Source organism: Chelonia mydas, chromosome 7, assembly GCF_015237465.2.
Source record: "Chelonia mydas isolate rCheMyd1 chromosome 7, rCheMyd1.pri.v2, whole genome shotgun sequence".
Taxonomy (NCBI): Eukaryota; Metazoa; Chordata; order Testudines; family Cheloniidae; genus Chelonia; species Chelonia mydas.
The window spans coordinates 108,465,555-108,485,334 of record NC_057853.1 but is presented as its reverse complement, the minus strand read 5'-3'; the positions used below and the strand labels follow the sequence as shown (position 1 = coordinate 108,485,334).

General features: G+C 41.4%; 1 protein-coding gene across 1 annotated transcript in view; it reads right to left on the bottom strand.

The window, feature by feature from the left end:
- Positions 1 to 12,858, bottom strand: part of PDZD8 (PDZ domain containing 8) — a 141,866-nt gene extending 129,008 nt beyond the window's left edge. Inside the window, exon 1 of the mRNA XM_007064224.4 lies at positions 11,655 to 12,858. Coding sequence (XP_007064286.3) covers positions 11,655 to 12,547 — 893 coding nt within the window. The 5' untranslated portion in view covers positions 12,548 to 12,858. The remainder of the gene's footprint in view (positions 1 to 11,654) is intronic.
- Between the last annotated feature and the right edge of the window lie 6,922 nt (positions 12,859 to 19,780).

The window sequence follows — 19,780 nt, the reverse complement described above, 5'->3', positions numbered from 1 at the left end:
GATCTAAGACCAACTTATGCAAAGGAATAAGTCTTTCATGTGTGCATGTTACTTTCTATTTGAGAATGTCTAAGTGCTATACATTTGCATAACACCCATATTATATAGCAGAGTATCACCCCTATTTTTAAGTATGAAAACTTAGGCAAAAATTAAGTGATTTACTCAGAGTCTCAATGGGAAGCTGGACTCCCAGTTCTGAACCTTAACAATAGGCCATGCCTTCTCCCACTTTAACCAAAGCATTAGGTGTCGTATATTATCTTAATCTGAAAAATAAACTTGAGTTTTCAATGATAAGATTAGTAGTCAGCTGAAATAAACCCGAGAGGTTTTACTGAAAGCCTTGAAAATATGCAAGTTATGACAGACCAGTTAGAAAAACACGAAAGTTTGTTGGAAAATAACAAAGGCATTTGTCCTCACTGAGAACAAAGTTTGAAACAAGTCTTTTTTGAGATATCAGAACACATAAAAAAGCAAACATTCAAAACATTAAAGTTCCCCCCCACACACACACTTTGATATCAAACTGAAGATGTTTGCAACAGAACTTTATCAGATTTCCCCCAGGCTTTCACCCCATCAGCATCTACCTACCCAAAAAATACAACACTGGTCTTAAAGCAAGCATTTTTTAAAATCCACAATTGTAAGAAAGGTAAGCCAGTGCTGTAGTTTTATTTTCATTTGCAATTGTGTCAAGGAATCTCACACACATCCTTTCAAACAGGAGGTAGGATTGAGGGTCAACATTTTGAGAAAGGAAGTGCCATTGCCCACAAAACCAATTAACTCTAATCCTTAAATGGATCAGTTTTTGAAGCAAACAAATATAATTACCACTATAAATCTATTCTCTCTTTCTCTCTCACACACAATTTTTCAACTTCCATTGATTTTATGATTTTTTTTTTTTTTTTTTGGTATTCCCACCATCCTTTGCATTCAACAAGATTTTCTTGGTCCCCATGTAATTCTCCTACACAGGATTGTGTCACACAGAACTACATATATTGCAGGCAAGGCACAAAAATGTAGTATTTGGTTATCATGCACATGGCAAAAAGCTTATGCCCTCACTGATCCAAAAAGCACACCAGTAACCTACTACTACATTTTAATTTAAAAAAAAAAAAAAAAACTTTTAGAGGACAAGAGATTCTGAGATTTACCTTCTGACTGTGAGAACCCATAATTAGACAATAGGAGAAAAAAAATAGGAAAAAACATTTTAAAAAACACTTTTCTCTGCTATTCTGAACCAATGGCCAAAATCATCAATACCAACAGAATTAAGGCTTTCATTTTATCACACACTGAATTTGGTGACCTTCCGGGCACACTGCAAAAGACATCTTCTTCAACAGGATTTTTGGAGTAGGCAGAGGGAATGATGAAAGGGTGGAAAGCAGCTTTTTAGTTGGTGGCAGGCTAGCCAAGTTCCTTTCTGAATAGTTATTTGATGCTGCTGGGGTTTTGTTTTGCTGTAATATTAATTACCTGTCAGGGTGCCTAGAGCTTTGTATAAGCTATTCCAATAAAAAAATAAACACGATTAAATAAAAAGTTATTTGCTCTTGTGGCTATGAAGATCTTCCAAATGTGATAAACTGCAGTGTCTACAGAAAGCTCTATTAACTGTTTATCACAGTTTGCCAAGCAATATAGTGAAGTCTCTGGTCAGTTTCACTGGTGCTATTAAGAACCATGTGAGCAGCACTGAAACTGTCATGAATGATGACAATGTCATAATGATACCTCTACCAACAGAGGCAGGCCTTGGAATTTTTCCATGGGGAGAAGGACCCAGAAAATGGAAAAAGAGGGAGAATAGAGTAGCAGAAACTTTTTCACCTGGGTTAGGTGAGCAAAGGATAGGAGATAATAGATGCCTCTTTTCCCTTCTGGCAGCTACAGCAAACAGAATTTCAAATCTGTAGCAGGCACCTGTTTTTCAAGAAAGGGGAAATATAAAAATATCAGTAGGCTCCAGAAACAGCATCTTAGTAAAAGTCTCATCATCTTCTCTCTTTCCAGCTGAGGAGAGCTGGGAAGTGGGATTCTCAACAAAGTACTGCTCCTGGACATCACTGGTGCCTCTAATATTGTCTTTAAAAGGTAATTCTGGCTAAGAAGTTTAGACTTCCAGGTAGATGTTCACTACATTTTTCAAGACCTCTGTTACCTGATTAGGTTTGTCACGTCAATAGCAAAGAACCATTTTATGCCAACGTCTTGCTTACATTACATTTTTGGCTTATACTTCTTGGAAAATATGGAGTCAATTTAAAAGCTATATAACAAGTTCTGTAATGATGAATTAAAATAGGTTAAACTAAAGTTTTTGGGTCATACTGTCAAGAGTCAAATCACCTGCTTTATTTTGGAATCAGTTATTGTTTGGCTGAACTCATTAACTAACTAAATGTAAGTCATAAGTGATCAATTGTGGTATTTAACTTCCGATAACAAATCATTACTAGAAAGTAGTCTTTGTAAGACCCTGCTTCTCTGAATCTGTTTAGCTTCTGCATTTGGTTCTACCTCAAAGTTCTGGTGCATTCTTAAGAAACTAACTGTGAATCAAGCTCCTGATAAATTCTTCTTTAGCTAGTATCACACATGCGATGTTTGGACAAAACTCTATGTTACTTTAATAACCCAAAATACATGTTAAAAGGTCTGCCGTGGTTGTTAACGTCAGTTTTAGCATTAAAAATAGTCGATGAAAAATTGATTGTAAAGGAATGTGCTAAATGGCTTAGATTTAAAAGTAAAGGTATAATTTTACAGTTAATGTGTCTAATTGCCTGGTGGTTGCAACATGAGAATAGATATGAGACAAACTGGTTTCTTTACCTAGGTACCACTGGCTGGCTCTGACACTTTGAACCATTCTTTCAATGTCTGTTTCTTTATACGTTAAATGAATTGAGGATGCTACCAGTTACTCACAATTGTAAATAACTTGAAGATTCTGATTAGTGAGATGTATTGTGCATTGCAAGTAAAAAAGTCTCAATTTTCAGCGGTGTATGGAAAAACTACCAAGGCATGTTAAAGAGTTATTTAGAATTTGAGTCAGATTCTTCTTCCTTACACTCAGTTCTACATTGCTTTTACTCCTGATTTACACAAGTGTGAATACAAAATTGTGCCCTCTGAATCTTTTAGGCCTTTCTACATGGGATGCTGTTTAAAACCTAGTTTAGGATAAATCAGTGCAGATTTAGCTAACGTGGTGCAAACCCAGGTGGATATTCTTATTTTAGTTTAAGTTAAAACTGATCCAAAATTCAGCTTAAAAATTTCCCACGTTTAAACTGAAATAAGTGTGTCCATACAGATTAGCACCAGTTTAACTAAATCGATTTAATTTCACACCTTAGTTTAAACTGATGCAACTTTCTCACACAGACACAGCCTTAGTATTCTGGTAAGTTCCATTATGAGACATCTGTAGAGAATGTAGACATGCTTCACTAGATAGAAGATGCAGAAAGTTTCCTTCATGTGCAAGAAAGACACCCATTTTAAAGTCCTTTAGTTACCTTCTCCTCCTGATTCTACCACCACTTACTTCCACAGTCACAATATTCCAAATCTGATATCTGTTGTATTTCCAAATTCAAGGTCTTGAAAATTCATCCATTCTGATACTGTTTTAGCTAGAATAAGCAGATTAAGTATGGGAGTTCTATAGAGTAAGGACATGAGGTTTTTCAGTATGTTAAATAAAAGAAAGCAATAGCTTTTTTATTATTATTTTTACCTTACCTTAGAAACTGTATCCGATTCTGTTTTATATGTAACTATTTGTTTCCAATATTCTTTCTATCACTTAAATCTTTGATAATAAACTTATTATTTTCACTATAATTACATCTCAGTGATGTGGTATTGAGTGAAATGCTGATTGTGAGTTGACTCATTCAAGCTGATGTGTATACTGTTCTTTTGGGAACAGCAGATCTGGTATTTCTGTGAGTGTTCCGTGGTTAAGGGGCTGAATACTATAAGGGAATGTTTCAAAGGGACTCGGGTGCACCTACTGTTAACTTACAAGATAAAGTAAGGGTTGGCAAAGCCCAAAAAAGTGCTTGGGTGGTTAACAGGCTGATGGTGTCAGGATGCTGACACCAAGTTAAGTACAAGAAAGTCTCCCTCATGCTGGAAGTATGGGAGGTAACAAGATGACTTTCATACCTGGATTCCCCAAGAACCATCACATCAGTAGATAATTAAGGAAAGAAAAACTTAGGACTTAGGTAATACTGTGGCCTCGTTCAGAGAATTTTAGCCAACTGGCTCTTAATGAGATGGAAGCTCTGTCCTTGAATGACAACTGTAACATCAAAATAACTGTTTTGTTAAATCCAAATACTCTTGCTCAAGAGCCAAGGAAAAAAAGAGACAGGTATTTTCGAAAGTGTCAATGGTATATATAAATAAGAGTTTGTAAGTATTTCAGCATAAGCTCTAACTGCATGTCAAAATCTTTATCCCCTTAGCTTATGGATTGCAAAATTGGAATAAATCAGATCATGAACATCTGATTCAGTGTGATATAATCTATACAGGAACATTTCAGGAATGTCACTCTGAAGCCTCTTATGTCTGCAGAGTCACTGTGCAGGATGGAAACAGCTTCAAACAGGGTTGAGGGCTCTTTTTTTTCAGAATATCACCAGGTTCAATCATTATTGGGTTTTGTGGTCTGTTACCATGCAATTAAGTTTCCAGCCATTCTGACTTACAAGTTACACCTGTGCAGTGTACAGCTACAGTAGAACATGTATCTGTGCTACGCCAAAAGTCCTTGACCATTGTGATATCAGAGGTAACTCACTCTCCCTTCTCTACAACTAATTTGCATGCAACAATTTCATTGGTTGTACGCAGGAGACAGATGGATTGATTGGCCCAACTGCCACCTGCACAAATCAACACAACCAGCACACACATACAAAAATACATACACCCCTCAGCACAGCACATGCCCCACATCTGCCACCTGCGCAAACCTTCCAGGATAGTCTCTCTGTCTGTGTCACTCTGAAGACCAGAATTGAGCCAGTTGATGCAGTGATGGAAACAACTACAACCATGGTTAAGAGCCTTTTGTTTAGAATATCACCAGGTACAATCATCTCCAGTCCCTGTGATTACCAGATAGAATGCTGGAATCCAAAGATTCTCCAGCAGTTGGAACATGACAGTTTACCAAAGAAAATGGGAGTAACATTCACATGGCGTAACAAAGAGGTGGTTGTTCCTCCAGCTGGAAGGCAGGTCTCTGGACAAGCTTTGGGTGATATGTACAAACAGCAACATTTCTGACTACAACACAGCACATAGAAACAAGAGCCCCTCAATTCTGGCTTTTTTAAACACACAAGACTTTACAAATTACACACACGACAGTCCAGGCTTTCAGTTACCTTTAAAATAAGTCTGTCAACCTCAACCTTAAACAATTCAACATTAGTATTTCTTATGTGCCAAATTATGCTCTTGGTGAATAAGCACCACAGTGATAAGCCTTAATAAAACTGCAATTGTCTGCTGGACAGTTCCACTTTTTTTCTGGATGACAATCTAGAGTCACATCCAATAAAGAATAATCAGCCTAAGAAATTCAACATTAAAATAAACTGTAAAGTTATGAACAGATTGGTAAAGTGACCTATCTGTTAAAAATCAGAAGAGAATCAAAGACAGGCACAACCCTTTCTTAGATTACAAGTCATCTCTCCTCTTATGTAAAGAGTCTTATCAATCACGGTTCATTACAACTTTATTCGTATTTGGAAAAAACAGAAGTAGGTTGTGCAGTTATCTGTCTGCAAAACATTTAGTATACTATATACATTAATAGTTCTATAAAAATGTAATCACAAAAGACTAAGCAAAAATAAATGGAAATGTTTAGTTTACCCAAGCTTTACCAGGAGTGTCAGAATAGACACCCAGACTACCACAGGGGTTCTCAATTTTTGTCATGGGGGGCAATACCTTAAAAAAAGAGATTGTTTGAAGGAGCACATCATCAACCCATTAACAATTGTCTAGACCTCCTCTCTTGCCATTGGCCATCAGATAATATCTCTGTAGAATCTATAGCAGTTGCTTACTTACAAATAGTAATTTTTTTAAAAAAAAAGTGTACTTTTAGCTTCTTTAAATGTTATTTAACAGCTGGAAAAAAGATAGGACAGTTTTGAGGCCTGCAATTTGGAAATTATTGAGCCAAAATGATGTCCCCTTTTTAAATGGTTCAAAAGAGAACTCCTTGTATGCCAACATCTTCTCTTTCTAAGGCCTGGTTTAAACCTAAAACTTAAGCCGACCCAGCTACATCGCTCAGGGGTCTGAAAAATTCACACCCGAGACACACAGGGTATGTCTACACAGCAATTTGACACCCACGGCTAGCTGCTGGCAGTTGACTAATGGTCAGAATAAGGGGCTGTTTAATTGTAGTGTAGATGTTCGGGTTTGGGCTATTACCCCACCTTGCAGGGTCCTAGAGCCCAGGCTCCAGCCCAAACTTGAATGTCTACACCACAATTAAATAGCCCATTAGCCCAAGTCAGCTGGCATGGGCCAGCCACAGGTTTTTAATTGCAGCATAGACATACCCATAGTTAAGCCAACCTAAGCCCAGGTATAGACACAGCTGGGTTGACAGAAGTAGTCTTCAGTTGACATAGCTGCTACCTCCTGAGGGGGGTGGATTTATTACAGGAAGAGAAAAACTCATCCAGCCTGTAGCAAGTGTCTATTACAGTGGTGTAGCTGCAGCACTGCAGCTGTGCTGCTATAGGGCTTGTAGTGTAGACATGGCCTAAGACTATTACAACTATTCAATTATTTATTTGCAAAACTCCTAGAGTGAGGGTGGGGCGGGGAAAGCCACAGAAAGGGCTTGAACTGAAAACAACATACAGCTTGTTAAATATTTAACCAATAATATTTGAAATGACAGAAAAGAGAGGTGGGGACAAACACATTCCACGCAGATGAGAAATTATTGAATGTTTACGTCAGGAAACAGGTTGTTTAAAGGGTGTAAAATTTATCTGGCTTCCTCCCAAACACTGAAAAATTGTATAAAAGAATAAATTAGCATGGCTCTAAAAGAATATCTGAATCACAGGTTCAGTGTTTTGCCTTCTTTTAAAGAAATTTAAAACATGCAATGCCTAGTAAGAAAGATTACCTTTCCAAAACCGTTCTCCTTGAGGCAGTGGGGTTTAGAGTTGAGAACAGTATTAGAACTCTGGGGCTCCTGTCCCAATAACCACTGACATTGTGCTACCTTGGGCAATCACCTGTGCTTCAGGTTTACCCCTCTCTATATGGGGGTCAACACTATACACACAGGTTTCAGAGTAGCAGCCGTGTTAGTCTGTATCCGCAAAAAGAAAAGGAGTACTTGTGGCACATTAGAGACTAACAAATTTATTTGAGCATAAGCTTTCGTGAGCTACAGCTCACTTCATCGGATGTATGCAGTGGAAAATACAGTGGGGAGATTTTATATACACAGAGAACATAGCCATCAGAAACAGTATCCCCGATAATATCACAGCAAACCTGGTGGCTGAACTTTATCCTCACCCATAACTATTTCACATTTGGGGACAATGTATAACTTCAAATCAGCTGCACTGCTATGGGTACCCGCATGGCCCCACAGTATGCCAACATTTTTATGGCTGACTTAGAACAACGCTTCCTCAGCTCTGGTCCCCTAATGCCCCTACTCTACTTGCGCTACACTGATGATATCTTCATCATCTGGACCCATGGAAAAGAAGCCCTTGAGGAATTCCACCATGATTTCAACAATTTCCATCCCACCATCAACCTCAGCCTGGTCCAGTCCACACAAGAGATCCACTTCCTGGACACTACGGTACTAATAATCGATGGCCACATAAACACCACCCTATATCGGAAACTTACTGACCGCTACACTTACCTACATGCCTCCAGCTTTCATCCAGACCACACCACACGATCCATTGTCTACAGCCAAGCTCTACGATACAACTGCATTTGCTCCAACCCCTCAGACAGAGACAAACACCTACAAGATCTCTATCAAGCGTTCTTACGACTACAATACCCACCTGCTGAAGTGAAGAAACAGACTGACAGAGCCAGAAGAGTACCCAGACATCACCTACTACAGGACAGGCCCAACAAAGAAAATAACAGAACACCACTAGCCATCACCTTCAGCCCCCAACTAAAACCTCTCCAACGCATCATCAAGGAACTTCATATTATCCTGAAGAATGACCCATCGCTCTCACAGATCTTGGGAGACAGGCCAGTCCTGGCTTACAGACAGCACCTCAACCTGAAGCAAATACTCACCAGCAACCACACACCACAATAACCCAGGAACCTATCCTTGCAACAAAGCCTGTTGCCAACTGTGTCCACATATCTATTCAGGGGACACCATCATAGGGCCTAATCACATCAGCCACCCTATCAGAGGCTCATTCACCTGCACATCTACCAATGTGATATATGCCATCATGTGCCAGAAATGCCCCTCTGCCACATACACTGGCCAAATCAGACAGTCTCTACGTAAAAGAGTAAATGGACACAAATCAGACGTCAAGAATTATAACATTCAAAAACCAGTCGGAGAACACTTCAATCTCTCTGGTCACTCCATTACAGACCTAAAAGTGACAATTCTTCAAAAAAACTTCAAAAACAGACTCCAACAAGAGACTGCTGAATTCAAATTAATTTGCAAACTGGCTTGAATAAAGACTGGGAGCGGATGTGTCATTACACAAAGTAAAACTATTTCCCCATGTTTACTCCTCCCCCCCCCACACACACACTGTTCCTCACACGTTCGTTTCAAGTGCTGGAAATGGCCCCCCTTGATCATCACTGCAAAAAGGTTTTTTTTCCCCCTCTCCTGCTGGTAATAGCTCACCTTACCTGATCACTCTCGTTGCAGTGTGTATGGTAACACCCATTGTTTCATGTTCTCTGTGTATATAAAATCTCCCCACTGTATTTTCCACTGCATGCATCCGATGAAGTGAGCTGTAGCTCATGAAAGCAATTTATTTGAGCATAAGGTTAGTCTCTAAGGTGCCACAAGTACTGCCTGACTATACACACACAATGTGCTCTAAGTTTTAAGTTTCAATGTCGACAAAGCACATTCAGATCTCTTGAGGAAACAGTCTTATATACAGGAGTGGATATTTTGTTACCCAATACCTACTAGCCTGTGTACTAAGTCTATAAGCCAGGGTAAAAAATAGCTATGCTACCATGACACTTTCAAAGCCAAACTCCCTGCTATTTAAGGGAATAACTATTTAGTTTTTAATATTTTATTGGATTGTATTTTTTTTAAATTAGCTTACAAAATTTCTTAGACTTTCTTTCCCTAGAATTCACTCTCTTCTTTCCTATAACATATCATGCTATACCTTTCCGTATCAGTTACCTTCTCTGCCCCACCCCTTCTCCACACTCCTGTCTCTTTCTTACTAAGTTTTGTGCTCTACCTCTGCCCAGTATTTTCTGTCACTCAGAATTCTCTTTTTAAAATCCATCTCCCCTCCACCACAACATACTTTTCTTAACTTATCACTCTCTCTCTCTCTCTCTCTCTCTCTCACCCACACTCACAATCCTAACCCAGTAGTTCTCATGCACAGGATTTGAAAAATTTACAAGACATCAAATATCTTGGACTGAATGAGGAGAGAGGCCTCCACTATCCAGGGGCACCTTCCAAGTGAGATGCAAGATCCCTTCCACAACTGCTTGAAGAGGGGAGTGATCCATCACTGACCTACACACAGACACGCTGCAACTGGAAGGAAGAAGGGAAAAGAATGTTCCCTCTCTCCCTCCCCGCTTTGCTGCAAGCGGTTGTTGAAGTCAGTGAGGGTCTTGCTGTCCTAACCCTCAGAGACTAAGGTCAGAAGGGATCATGATGATCATCTAGTCTGACCTGCACATTGCAGGCCACAGAACCTCACCCACCCACTGCTGAAATAGACCCCTAACCTCTGAGTTACTGGAATCCTCAAATCATGGTTTAAAGTCTCTGGTTTAGGTCCTTTTCCACAACCAGTAGCTCAAGTCCCTTTCCCAAACTGCAACTGTATGAAACTGACCTGATTCTTGTGAGTTTCACAGTTGTCCACAATGTTCTGAATAGCAACCCTTAAAGCTGACAAGTGTTCAGTCAGTTTTCATTTTGCTGCACTATGGGAATGCTATGAGTAACACCTGAAGTACTTGAAGTGTCTGTGTGAAGACTCAGGAAGACCCAACCACACTGGTTTAGACTTGAGTCAGACTTTGTAAGTTATATTCACAACCATAAAGCCTCTAAATTATTAAGAGAATTAAGATTCTGAAATGACATCTCCCTGAGAAGCTTCTTACCTGCCCTGCTTTTGTGGCTTTTCCAAGCCCTAGATCATTTTCTACACATGCAGATATATATATAGTCACACAAGCTTAGCATAATTTGTAACAAAGAATAGACAGGAAAGACTTTTAAAGCCATCTCCTCAACATAAAAATTAGATATACTTTAGAATTCAGATAGACCTCTTCAATGATTCCTTTGTGTGGCTTCCCCTGAAAGGAACTTTACCGAGTCTTAGTGCTGAGGAATCAAGTAAACAGAGTCACATTAATATATCTAGCCAGTGATCATGCAAACTATAGAGAACATACAGGTGGATGACAGGACAAATGTGTTCCCTGAGACTGGTAAATTACTGAATACTTATAGTCACAGACCAGCCAGCAATTAGGCAGCGAGGAATTCACTTGGATTCTTCCACTATAGATAAATCACTGGACATCCCATTATATGCAAAACTGCAGCATGTATAAATCAGACAGAAGGTGCTCTTCACACTCCTTTACTACAATAAAGACAAAGTTGGCACTAGAAAATTCCATGATTGCAGCATGAGTAGCAAGCAGCTGTCGCCAGCTAGCTCTTAGGTCTGACCAAGGGCAGATGGAGAGGCTGGAGGAGCAGCGGGAAGCAGTAATGAACTGGGGAAAAAAAGATAATTTTTGTACTTTTACAGTGCCTTTCGGAGCATATCAAAACACTTTACAGTGAGTGAATTAATTCTTGTCTCATGTTAGAATGACTGTCCCTGGTTTTTTTAGATAGGAAAAGTGAGGCCAAGTGACTTGCCCATGGTTGCACAGTCAGTCAGTAGCAGATCCTGGAACAGACCCCACATATCCCAACCCTGCATCCTGTGCTTTAGTGACAAGGCCATCCTTCTACCTTCCAAAGAGGTAGCATGGAGCAAGTGGATAAGGCACTGGCCTGATAGTTGGGATACCTGGGTTCTAACACCTGTTCTATCATTAATTTACTATCTGATCTGTGTGCTTCATGTTCTTCACCTGTAAAACAATGAAAGTGATACTAATTCACCTTTACAAAGTGCTTTGAGATCACAAGAAGAAAGATACCATATAAGTGCCATTATCATATGCCTGAAAAAGTGCCAATAAAAACCTTTCCTTTTCTACCTGAGAGTACACGACAGGCATTTGAATGCATCCTGTCCCAAGGTAACCCCAGGGAAGAGGGAAATATGGCACCTTACCTGATTTTATAACTGGGTAAGGTGTGCTTACGCTTGATGACCTTCTTGAACTGGTTGACGATGATAGAAGTGAGCTGGGGCATGGGCCTCCCCTCAAACTGGGACTTCACTTCAAAGCCTATCACAGGATCATCCATGAAAGCAAAGGACCAGTGTGTGAAGGGCAAGCGGGTGAAGACCAGCCTCAGCTTCCCCATCACCCGAGAGATCTTGACGAAGAGGTACGCCGACTTGCCAAAGACCAGGTCGGCATCGATGGCTAGGTGGAAGCCACCATTATACTCCAGGTCCACCTCGAAGCCCAGTTCCTCGGGGCAGCCCTCGTCACTGCAGATCACTGGCCGGATGAGCTTGATGGATTTGAAGAGGGGCACCACATCGCCCAGCGACACATCCCTGAGGCTGAGCCCCTCCAGCACCTTGCCCGTCATCTTGGTCTGCAGCAGCTCCTCGAACTCCACCTTGATCTTCTTGGTGACCCAGTGCCTGACCAGGGAGGTGTCCCTGAGCTCCCTGAAGAGGAAGAGGCAGATGGCATTGAGGAAGTAGCACGTCTCCTCTCGGGAGGAGGGGGGCGCAGGGGGCTCTTGCTGCTGCTGCTGCTGCTGCTTGGCGCCGGGTTCAGCCTGGGGCTTGGCGGCGCCCGGGGAGGGGGTAGCGGCGGCGGCGGCAGGGGCAGGCTCCTGGGGCGGATGGCTGCCCGCCGGGTCCGAGCCGTGGAAATAGTCCCTGAGGCTGTGGTCGGGCAGGACCCTGGGGAAGAAGAGGCCGCCGGAGGCTCTCGCCACCCCGGGGGGCTCGGGCTTCCTCCTGTAGAGCAGCAGCAGCTGGAGCAGCAGCGTGATGAAGGAACCGGCCAGAGCCGAGATCAGGATCACATAGACCAGCAGCATCTCCGCCTCGACGCCCGCCAGGCGCGCACCTGGGCACGGGCTCCCCCCTCACACCAGCGCCGCCGCCTCCATCTTGTGGGCATGGAGCTGGGGCAGGTGCGGAGGGGCTGGGAGGGGGCGCAGCCTCCGCCTCAGTCCGCCCGAGATACCCGCGCGGTTCCTCCGCGGTCCGCTCCGCCTCACACAGCAGCAGCCAGCTGCCGCCTCATCCGGGTCTCACCTCCCGCCCCCCGCCGGGCGGAGAAAGCGACGGCCGCTCCCCACCCCGTCCACCCGGATTGGAGGAGAGAGGAGGTCCTTACCCCTCACGTCACAGGGCACGGCGCCCTGCGAGGTGACGTCATAACACCGCCGGCAGGAGGGGTGGGGGAAGGAGCGGTGTGTTTGCGCGCGGCGCCCGAGAGTTGGGCAACTTGCGCGGGGGGGGGCCTGGCCGCCTGCTGCTGCTGCGGACAGTGCAACCCGGAGGGCGCTGCAAGGGGGGAGGGGGCAAAGCGGAGGCTGGAGCTGCACGGACGGCGGGGGCGGGGGCTGTTTGCAGAAGCTGCCCGCGGCTGCTGGGGGTCCCCAGCGTCTTTTCTCAAATATTCACCCCGGGGGGAGACTCGGATCCCCCTCCTACCCCGGGGCTGTTTCTGCAGCCACCTGCTGAAGAGGATGAATGGCAGGCGGAACGGAACTCTCTGCCATGTTTATTGCACCCATGCAGTTACTTTTTGCACACTTTGCACTATAGAAGGGCCAAAATGCTATTTTTTCAGTGTTCCTTTGCCCCCCCTCTAGCCTTTGCATCCACCCTTGAGCAGCAGATCTGAGCGCCAGCTGGGCATTGCCTTTGCAGACACTGCCCGGAGGCTGGGCTGATGTAGACTGGACTGGGCAGCTCTTGAAAATGGCTAGAGAATGATGGTGTGGGGGGGACCTACCTCTTGGTCTCCGACCGACCAGAGTTTTTAAAATGCTCTCACTAATAAATGAATTGCAGTATCCTAGCTTTTGAGAAACTATCTCTGAAAACCCTGTTTCTAGTCCCTTTCTCACCTAGCAATGGAAAGAAGAAAAAAGTTCCCACCAGGACAAGCTACTTCTGTGATAGTTAGAGCCCTGTGTAGATACAAAATTTGTGTCTGCATCTGATCCGCAAACATGGTCTGTGGATATCTGCAAATTTGCAGGGCTCTAGTGAGAGTTGATCTTCTTCCAGTGGGAAATCTTGAAAACAGTTCTCTTCCTCCACCAACCCACAACTATTCCCAACTGCCATGGAATCATCTGAGTCTGACATTTTGATCAGTCTCCAATTAAAGGGGCTCCCCAGTTGTCATGGAACCTTCTGGTTTTAACAGTCTATCCTGTCCATTATTATTTTATTATTTGTATTCCATTAGCATCCAGAGACATCAACCTAGATCTCGGCCTCACTATGTTACGTGCCATATAAAGACCTTCAAAAACACAGTCCCCGCCTTAAAGTGCTTACACTCTAGTTTGATTAAAGGAGTATAACTTAAACATACTTCTGTCTGTTTAAATAGCATCAGAAATGGCTATCACTACATACAAATCTAATCACACATGCAGAAATTTTTCTGCTCTCTCACAAGCTAACCGTGGAAGTGGGCTACCCCTTGATACTATATTTGCAGCAAAAATATCAGTTTGGCTGTGAGACTGGATGACCACCAGAAGCTGGATTCTTGCCATAGACAGCAGTACTCAGTGACACCTCCATTCCACCTTAGAGGCACCAAGAAGGAACTGCTCTGTCCCTCAAATACGTATCAGGTTTACACAGATCCTGACTGGGGCCAATAATGAGACATTATATCAGTGCAATAACTCAATACATTTTAGGCAAGTCAAATAAAAATCTTACTGACAGGGAGAACTCAAGACATAAATTAGTAGATCTTGAAAGTTCTGGATCAACACCAAGAAGATCAAATTCAGATCCTGCCCTGCAACATCTATCTGCAACTGCTACATCAGTCCTGCATAGTTATTGCCAAATTACATGGGTGATTTTTCATCTGTTTGCCTTATGTGGACCCATATTCATCAGGAACTAGAATGAGACCACCATCCTTATATGGAATCAATTGCAGTAGCCCAGTAATGTCCTTGGGGAGGGAGCGTGGGGGCAAATGTGTCAAAAATTGGGTTGAAACAATGGAAGGGGGAAAGAGCAGTTCCACTTTACAAGATACTCCTTTCCTGAGAGCCTACAAAAGTCACTTAGTAGGACCACTGCAGTGTCTAAAGTTTTGGATAAACTTTGGATAAAGTTTTGATGGGGGTGAAACTGAAAAGCAACTGTTCTCTGAAGCATGCTCCCCTGAGGACCTGATGGATTTCCTGACATGAATCAGTTTGGGAGTTAATGATGCTACTAACAATGTTTACTCCCCCACCACAACTGCCAGCCCCTTTGGAGGGAGGAGTATTAGATATTATGGTAATCGGCATAGCACAAGAACTTAAATAGCACAATGGAATAGAAGAAAAGGAGTAACGGAAGTTATTACAAATGTAAAAAAGCTGTAATAAAGTTGGTTGTGGACAAGGAAGGAATGTGAAAATTGTAAAGAGAATGAGGGAAAACCAAGAATTCTAGATGATGTAGTGACATTTTAATTTGTGATGTATACATCATTGAAACTATGAGGAAAAAGAAAGCAATCCACACTTCACTGAGCATATTCTTCTCAAGGAAGGAAACAGATGAATCCTGTACAGATGGCATGAGTTACATCTAACAATGTGTTCTTACAGAAAGAGTAGACATTTCTAAGGAGTGCTTTAAATCAGTGTTGCAGAGAGATAAATGGCATAAGGAAGCTAAAAGAAAGCATATTGTGTATGAGGCATGGCTAAAAGAGAGGAGGAAAAGACATGCAGCGACTTTTTGAACAGAAAGTTAGAGAAATTTTGAATTTTATGAAGGTATGTAACTCAAAAGAGCCATTTATTTAATTTGTTTCATCATAAATGAAAAGTTAGCAATAGAAATAAAACACTACATTATTGATGGAAAAGATTATATACGAATATGTTTATAAAAATCTATTAATCTAATAGGGCAAACTGGTTTATAGGATAAATCTGGGCATAAATTGGCCAGAAACACAGAAAGCGTGGCCTCAGTACATTCTCCAAAAATTGCTATTAGCTGCTATTTATAAATTATATTTTACCAGCTGCTTGCCTGTGCTATGGATTAGTCACTTGCCTGTCTTTTGTACTTAAAAAGTTTTTAAAAATAGCTTTAAGTTTGTAAAAAGAAAAGGAGTACTTGTGGCACCTTAGAGACTAACCAGTTTATTTGAGCATGAGCTTTCATGAGCTACAGCTCACTGCATCCGATGAAGTGAGCTGTAGCTCACGAAAGCTCATGCTCAAATAAACTGGTTAGTCTCTAAGGTGCCACAAGTACTCCTTTTCTTTTTACGAATACAGACTAACACGGCTGTTACTCTGAAACCAGCTTTAAGTTTGTTACTCACAAGGATTTTTGGCCCAGACTTCAGTGATGAAGGGTATTTTTTAGAACTTGTTTTACACTTTAATCCACCTTGCTGCATTTTAATTAATAAACTACAACGCTATAGTATTGATCACACAGGCAAGTTTTTGATATCACACTGTATTTTACCCATTTGTATTTTGGAATTTATGCAAAATAGACCTAATTTTGGATTTATTTACCCTTTTTAATTTAGAAAAGTCAACTTCCGGACCTGCATTTTTTAAAAATACCATGGAAAACAAGAGGTACAATTTTTTAGTGCAGGTAAGTATTAGTCCATGAAATACAGGATTTTTGGGAACCTGGTAATGATATAAAGCCATGGATTGAGACTAGAGATGATTCAGAGTGTGAACTTTTTATAGAGCCCATGACTGACAGTTGAAATGATTGGATGTTCATGATTGGATATAAGAAGGCCAAAGAGGTCATAATGGGAGATTTTAACTACTGAAGCACAGGGGTATATAAAATAGGAATAGATAATAGGAATGGATTGTGGATTTGAAATTGAATTGCTGTTTAAATAGGAATTAGTCATAGAGTTTATGCATCCGATGAAGTGAGCTGTAGCTCACGAAAGCTCATGCTCAAATAGACTGGTTAGTCTCTAAGGTGCCACAAGTACTCCTTTTCTTTTTGCGAATACAGACTAACACGGCTGTTATTCTGAAACCAGAGTTTATAGTAGATTTGGTTTTAGGAAAGGAAAAACACCAGAAAGTACAACTGCAGATTTCTACATTACGGGGCATATCCTTTCCTCTAGTTTTGTGATTTTGTGATTTTGGTTCCAAACTTGGCATAAACCATTAGTAATTTAGTTCCATTGGGTTTCCTGTAGCTGCAACTGGGATGCACCTTTTAGAGTTTCCAGGGCTTACTTATCCTCTCCTGAAGGTTTTCTTGTGGGAAAGAATAGCATGGTCTAAAAGGAGCATTAGGAATCAGAACTTAGTGGTTTTAGTTTTCTTAAGAATGAAAGAATGAAGGGAAACACTAAGCACCAAATATGTTAGAATGCAAACTGGCCGGATGTGCCTGAAATTTAGAGTAAAATGGAACAGGATGAGAATCTGATGGGAAGGTAAGGAAGTCTATTTAAATTGTGACCTGTAAATTGCAAAAAGGGGAGAGGGGATTGCATCGTTATATTGTATCAAGAGGGCCTGAAGTGTATTTTTGTTTTGTTTTGAGATTAGAAATTCAGCTACGGTTAATTTTTCTGGAAGATTCTATGGACGACTGAACCAAAGAAATGAAATTTGAGCAACAAAGAGGAAGGAATTTTAAAACTGTTTAAAATGCTCTGGTCTTGGTTATTTAACTCAACACGCTTAACAGAGGTAGGACAAAAGATCTTTCTTACAAAACCTAAACCTAATTTCCCCCATACTAATTTCCCCCTACTGTTATTCACACCTTCTTGTCAATTGTTTGAAATGGGCCACTCTCATTATCACTACAAAAGTTAGTTTTCCTCCCTTGGTATCCTGCTGTTAATTGAATTGTCTCGTTAGACTGACCTCACACTTGGTAAGGCAACTCCCATCTTGTCATGTATTTATACCTGCTCCTGTATTTTCCACTCTATGCATCTGATGAAGTGGGTTCTAGCCCACAAAAGCTTACGCCCAAATAAATTTGTTAGTCTCTAAGGTGCCACAGGGACTCCGCGTTGTTTTTGCTGATACAGACTAACACGGCTAGAGCTACCATTGTGAAACCTTTCTTAGAACCAGTGGGCCAGGTTGAGGAAAGCACATAAGCACATACTTAACTCTCATTGAAATCACTGGGGCTGCTCTTGAATAGGGATGGATTTAAACTTACGTTTAAGTGCTTTCCTGAATCAGGGCCAATATCACTATTCATTCAATAGAAAGCATAGAAAGCTAACAGTCCAGTACTCTGGTCCTCCAAAGAGACCTTCAAAAAGAAAAAGGAAGACAATAGGCCTGATTCTCCAGTGTCTTGCACCTCGTATTGTCACTTTACAAAGTGGGTATAAAACCTATCCATCATGCTTTAGTCATATTTTGCACACTCTTTGAACAGGTATAAACAACTGCCTAAAATGCAAAATCAGGCTCTCTCAATATATATATTCCTGATAGTTCTAAGATTAAAAAAAGTAAGGAAAAAAATATTTTTCTTCTCTAGGATAAAAACATGTCAGGCCTCCGTTATACATCAAAAAGAAACAAAAAACGTCATGTCCAATTCTTTTTCCTTGCAGGTCACCTTTAAGACAAACATGTGAGGGGCCAGAATATTTCAGGCCTATAACACTGATTTCAGTGTTCTGCAAGACACTGGAACAATGATAGAGGAGAAGATTGCAAAACACGGCAATGCATAATTTAGTATAGAGCATTCGGTATGAATTCATGAAAGAATGAATGTACTTGAGCCAATTCTCATATGTAATAAGCAAAAGAATAGCAAGCACCACGAAACACAAGTCCTTTGTTCATATAATTCACCATTGATCGGGAGAGATCTCTAAATGAGGAAATGTTGAAGAGGCTTTTAGTCAATTTACCACAGTGTAAACAGTTGATAAGCACATGTTGGAGTGTGATGTTTGTCATGGGGTAGAGGGGAAAATATCAGGGTCACAAGCTTAAAAAAAAGAAACGATACGAGATAAAAATATGACTCGGTGTTTTTTTTAAACAGCAAACGCGGATAAATGGCAAATGCCATTTGAAATGAAAAAGTTGCTTGAAAGCAGGAAGTACTGGATTATTCTGTAACAAGTAGTTTGGGGTGTTTTCTTCATAAATTATTAAATTGCCATTACCATCCACTTTTTTAATGTCTTTAGGACAGACTGTCTCTCCCAGATTCTCTCCCGTGCCTCCTTTTTAATGTAGTGCATCTCAAAGACAGATCAAATTAGAATATTACCAATCTCAGTGGGTTGCATAAAACAAAAGACAGATTATTTACTTTAATAATTAATAAAATTTTTAAAAGGAAGAAAAACTGTATAGAAGAAAATACTCTTGTCAGAACTATCTCTGATTCTCTGTTTGGATGGTGCCTAGCATAATGGGGCTCCATTCTCAGTTGGTCCCTAGGCCCTACCATAATAAACATGATAGATACATCAAGAAATTAGGTAAACAAATGCACAAACTTCACTTTGATACTATTGAAATTCCACACAGAGAATCTTTCTTTAATTCTGCAGCATTAAGGATTAGACTGACATAAATCCACCTCCAGTGCGAGAGAGATTGCAGAGGGATTGCTGCTTTGTAACGGAAGCCTCCTCCTCCTTTTTCCCTCCACCCCCGAAGAATTCTGCTTGACTCAGCAGGAAATACTGGATACACTGATCTACAGTTCCCCTTCAGAGCTCACACTTTGAGCTGATGGCAAAACACACCTTCCTCTGGCTCAGGTTGAACTCCAGATCCCTCTAGCACAGGGGTTCTGAACCTTTTTCTTTCTGAGGTCCCCATAACATGCTATAAAAACCCCATGGCCCACTTATGCCACAGCTGTTTTTCTGCATATAAAAAACAGGGCTGGCATTGGGGGTAGCAAGCAGGACAGTTGCCCAGGGCCCCACGCCACAGTGGGCCCCACATAGCTAAGCTGCTTGGGCTTCAGCTTCAGGCCCGTGTGGCGGGGCTTGGGAAGGTGGAGCTTTGGCTTTCTGCCCTGGGCCCCAGTGAGTCTAATGCTTGGCGGAC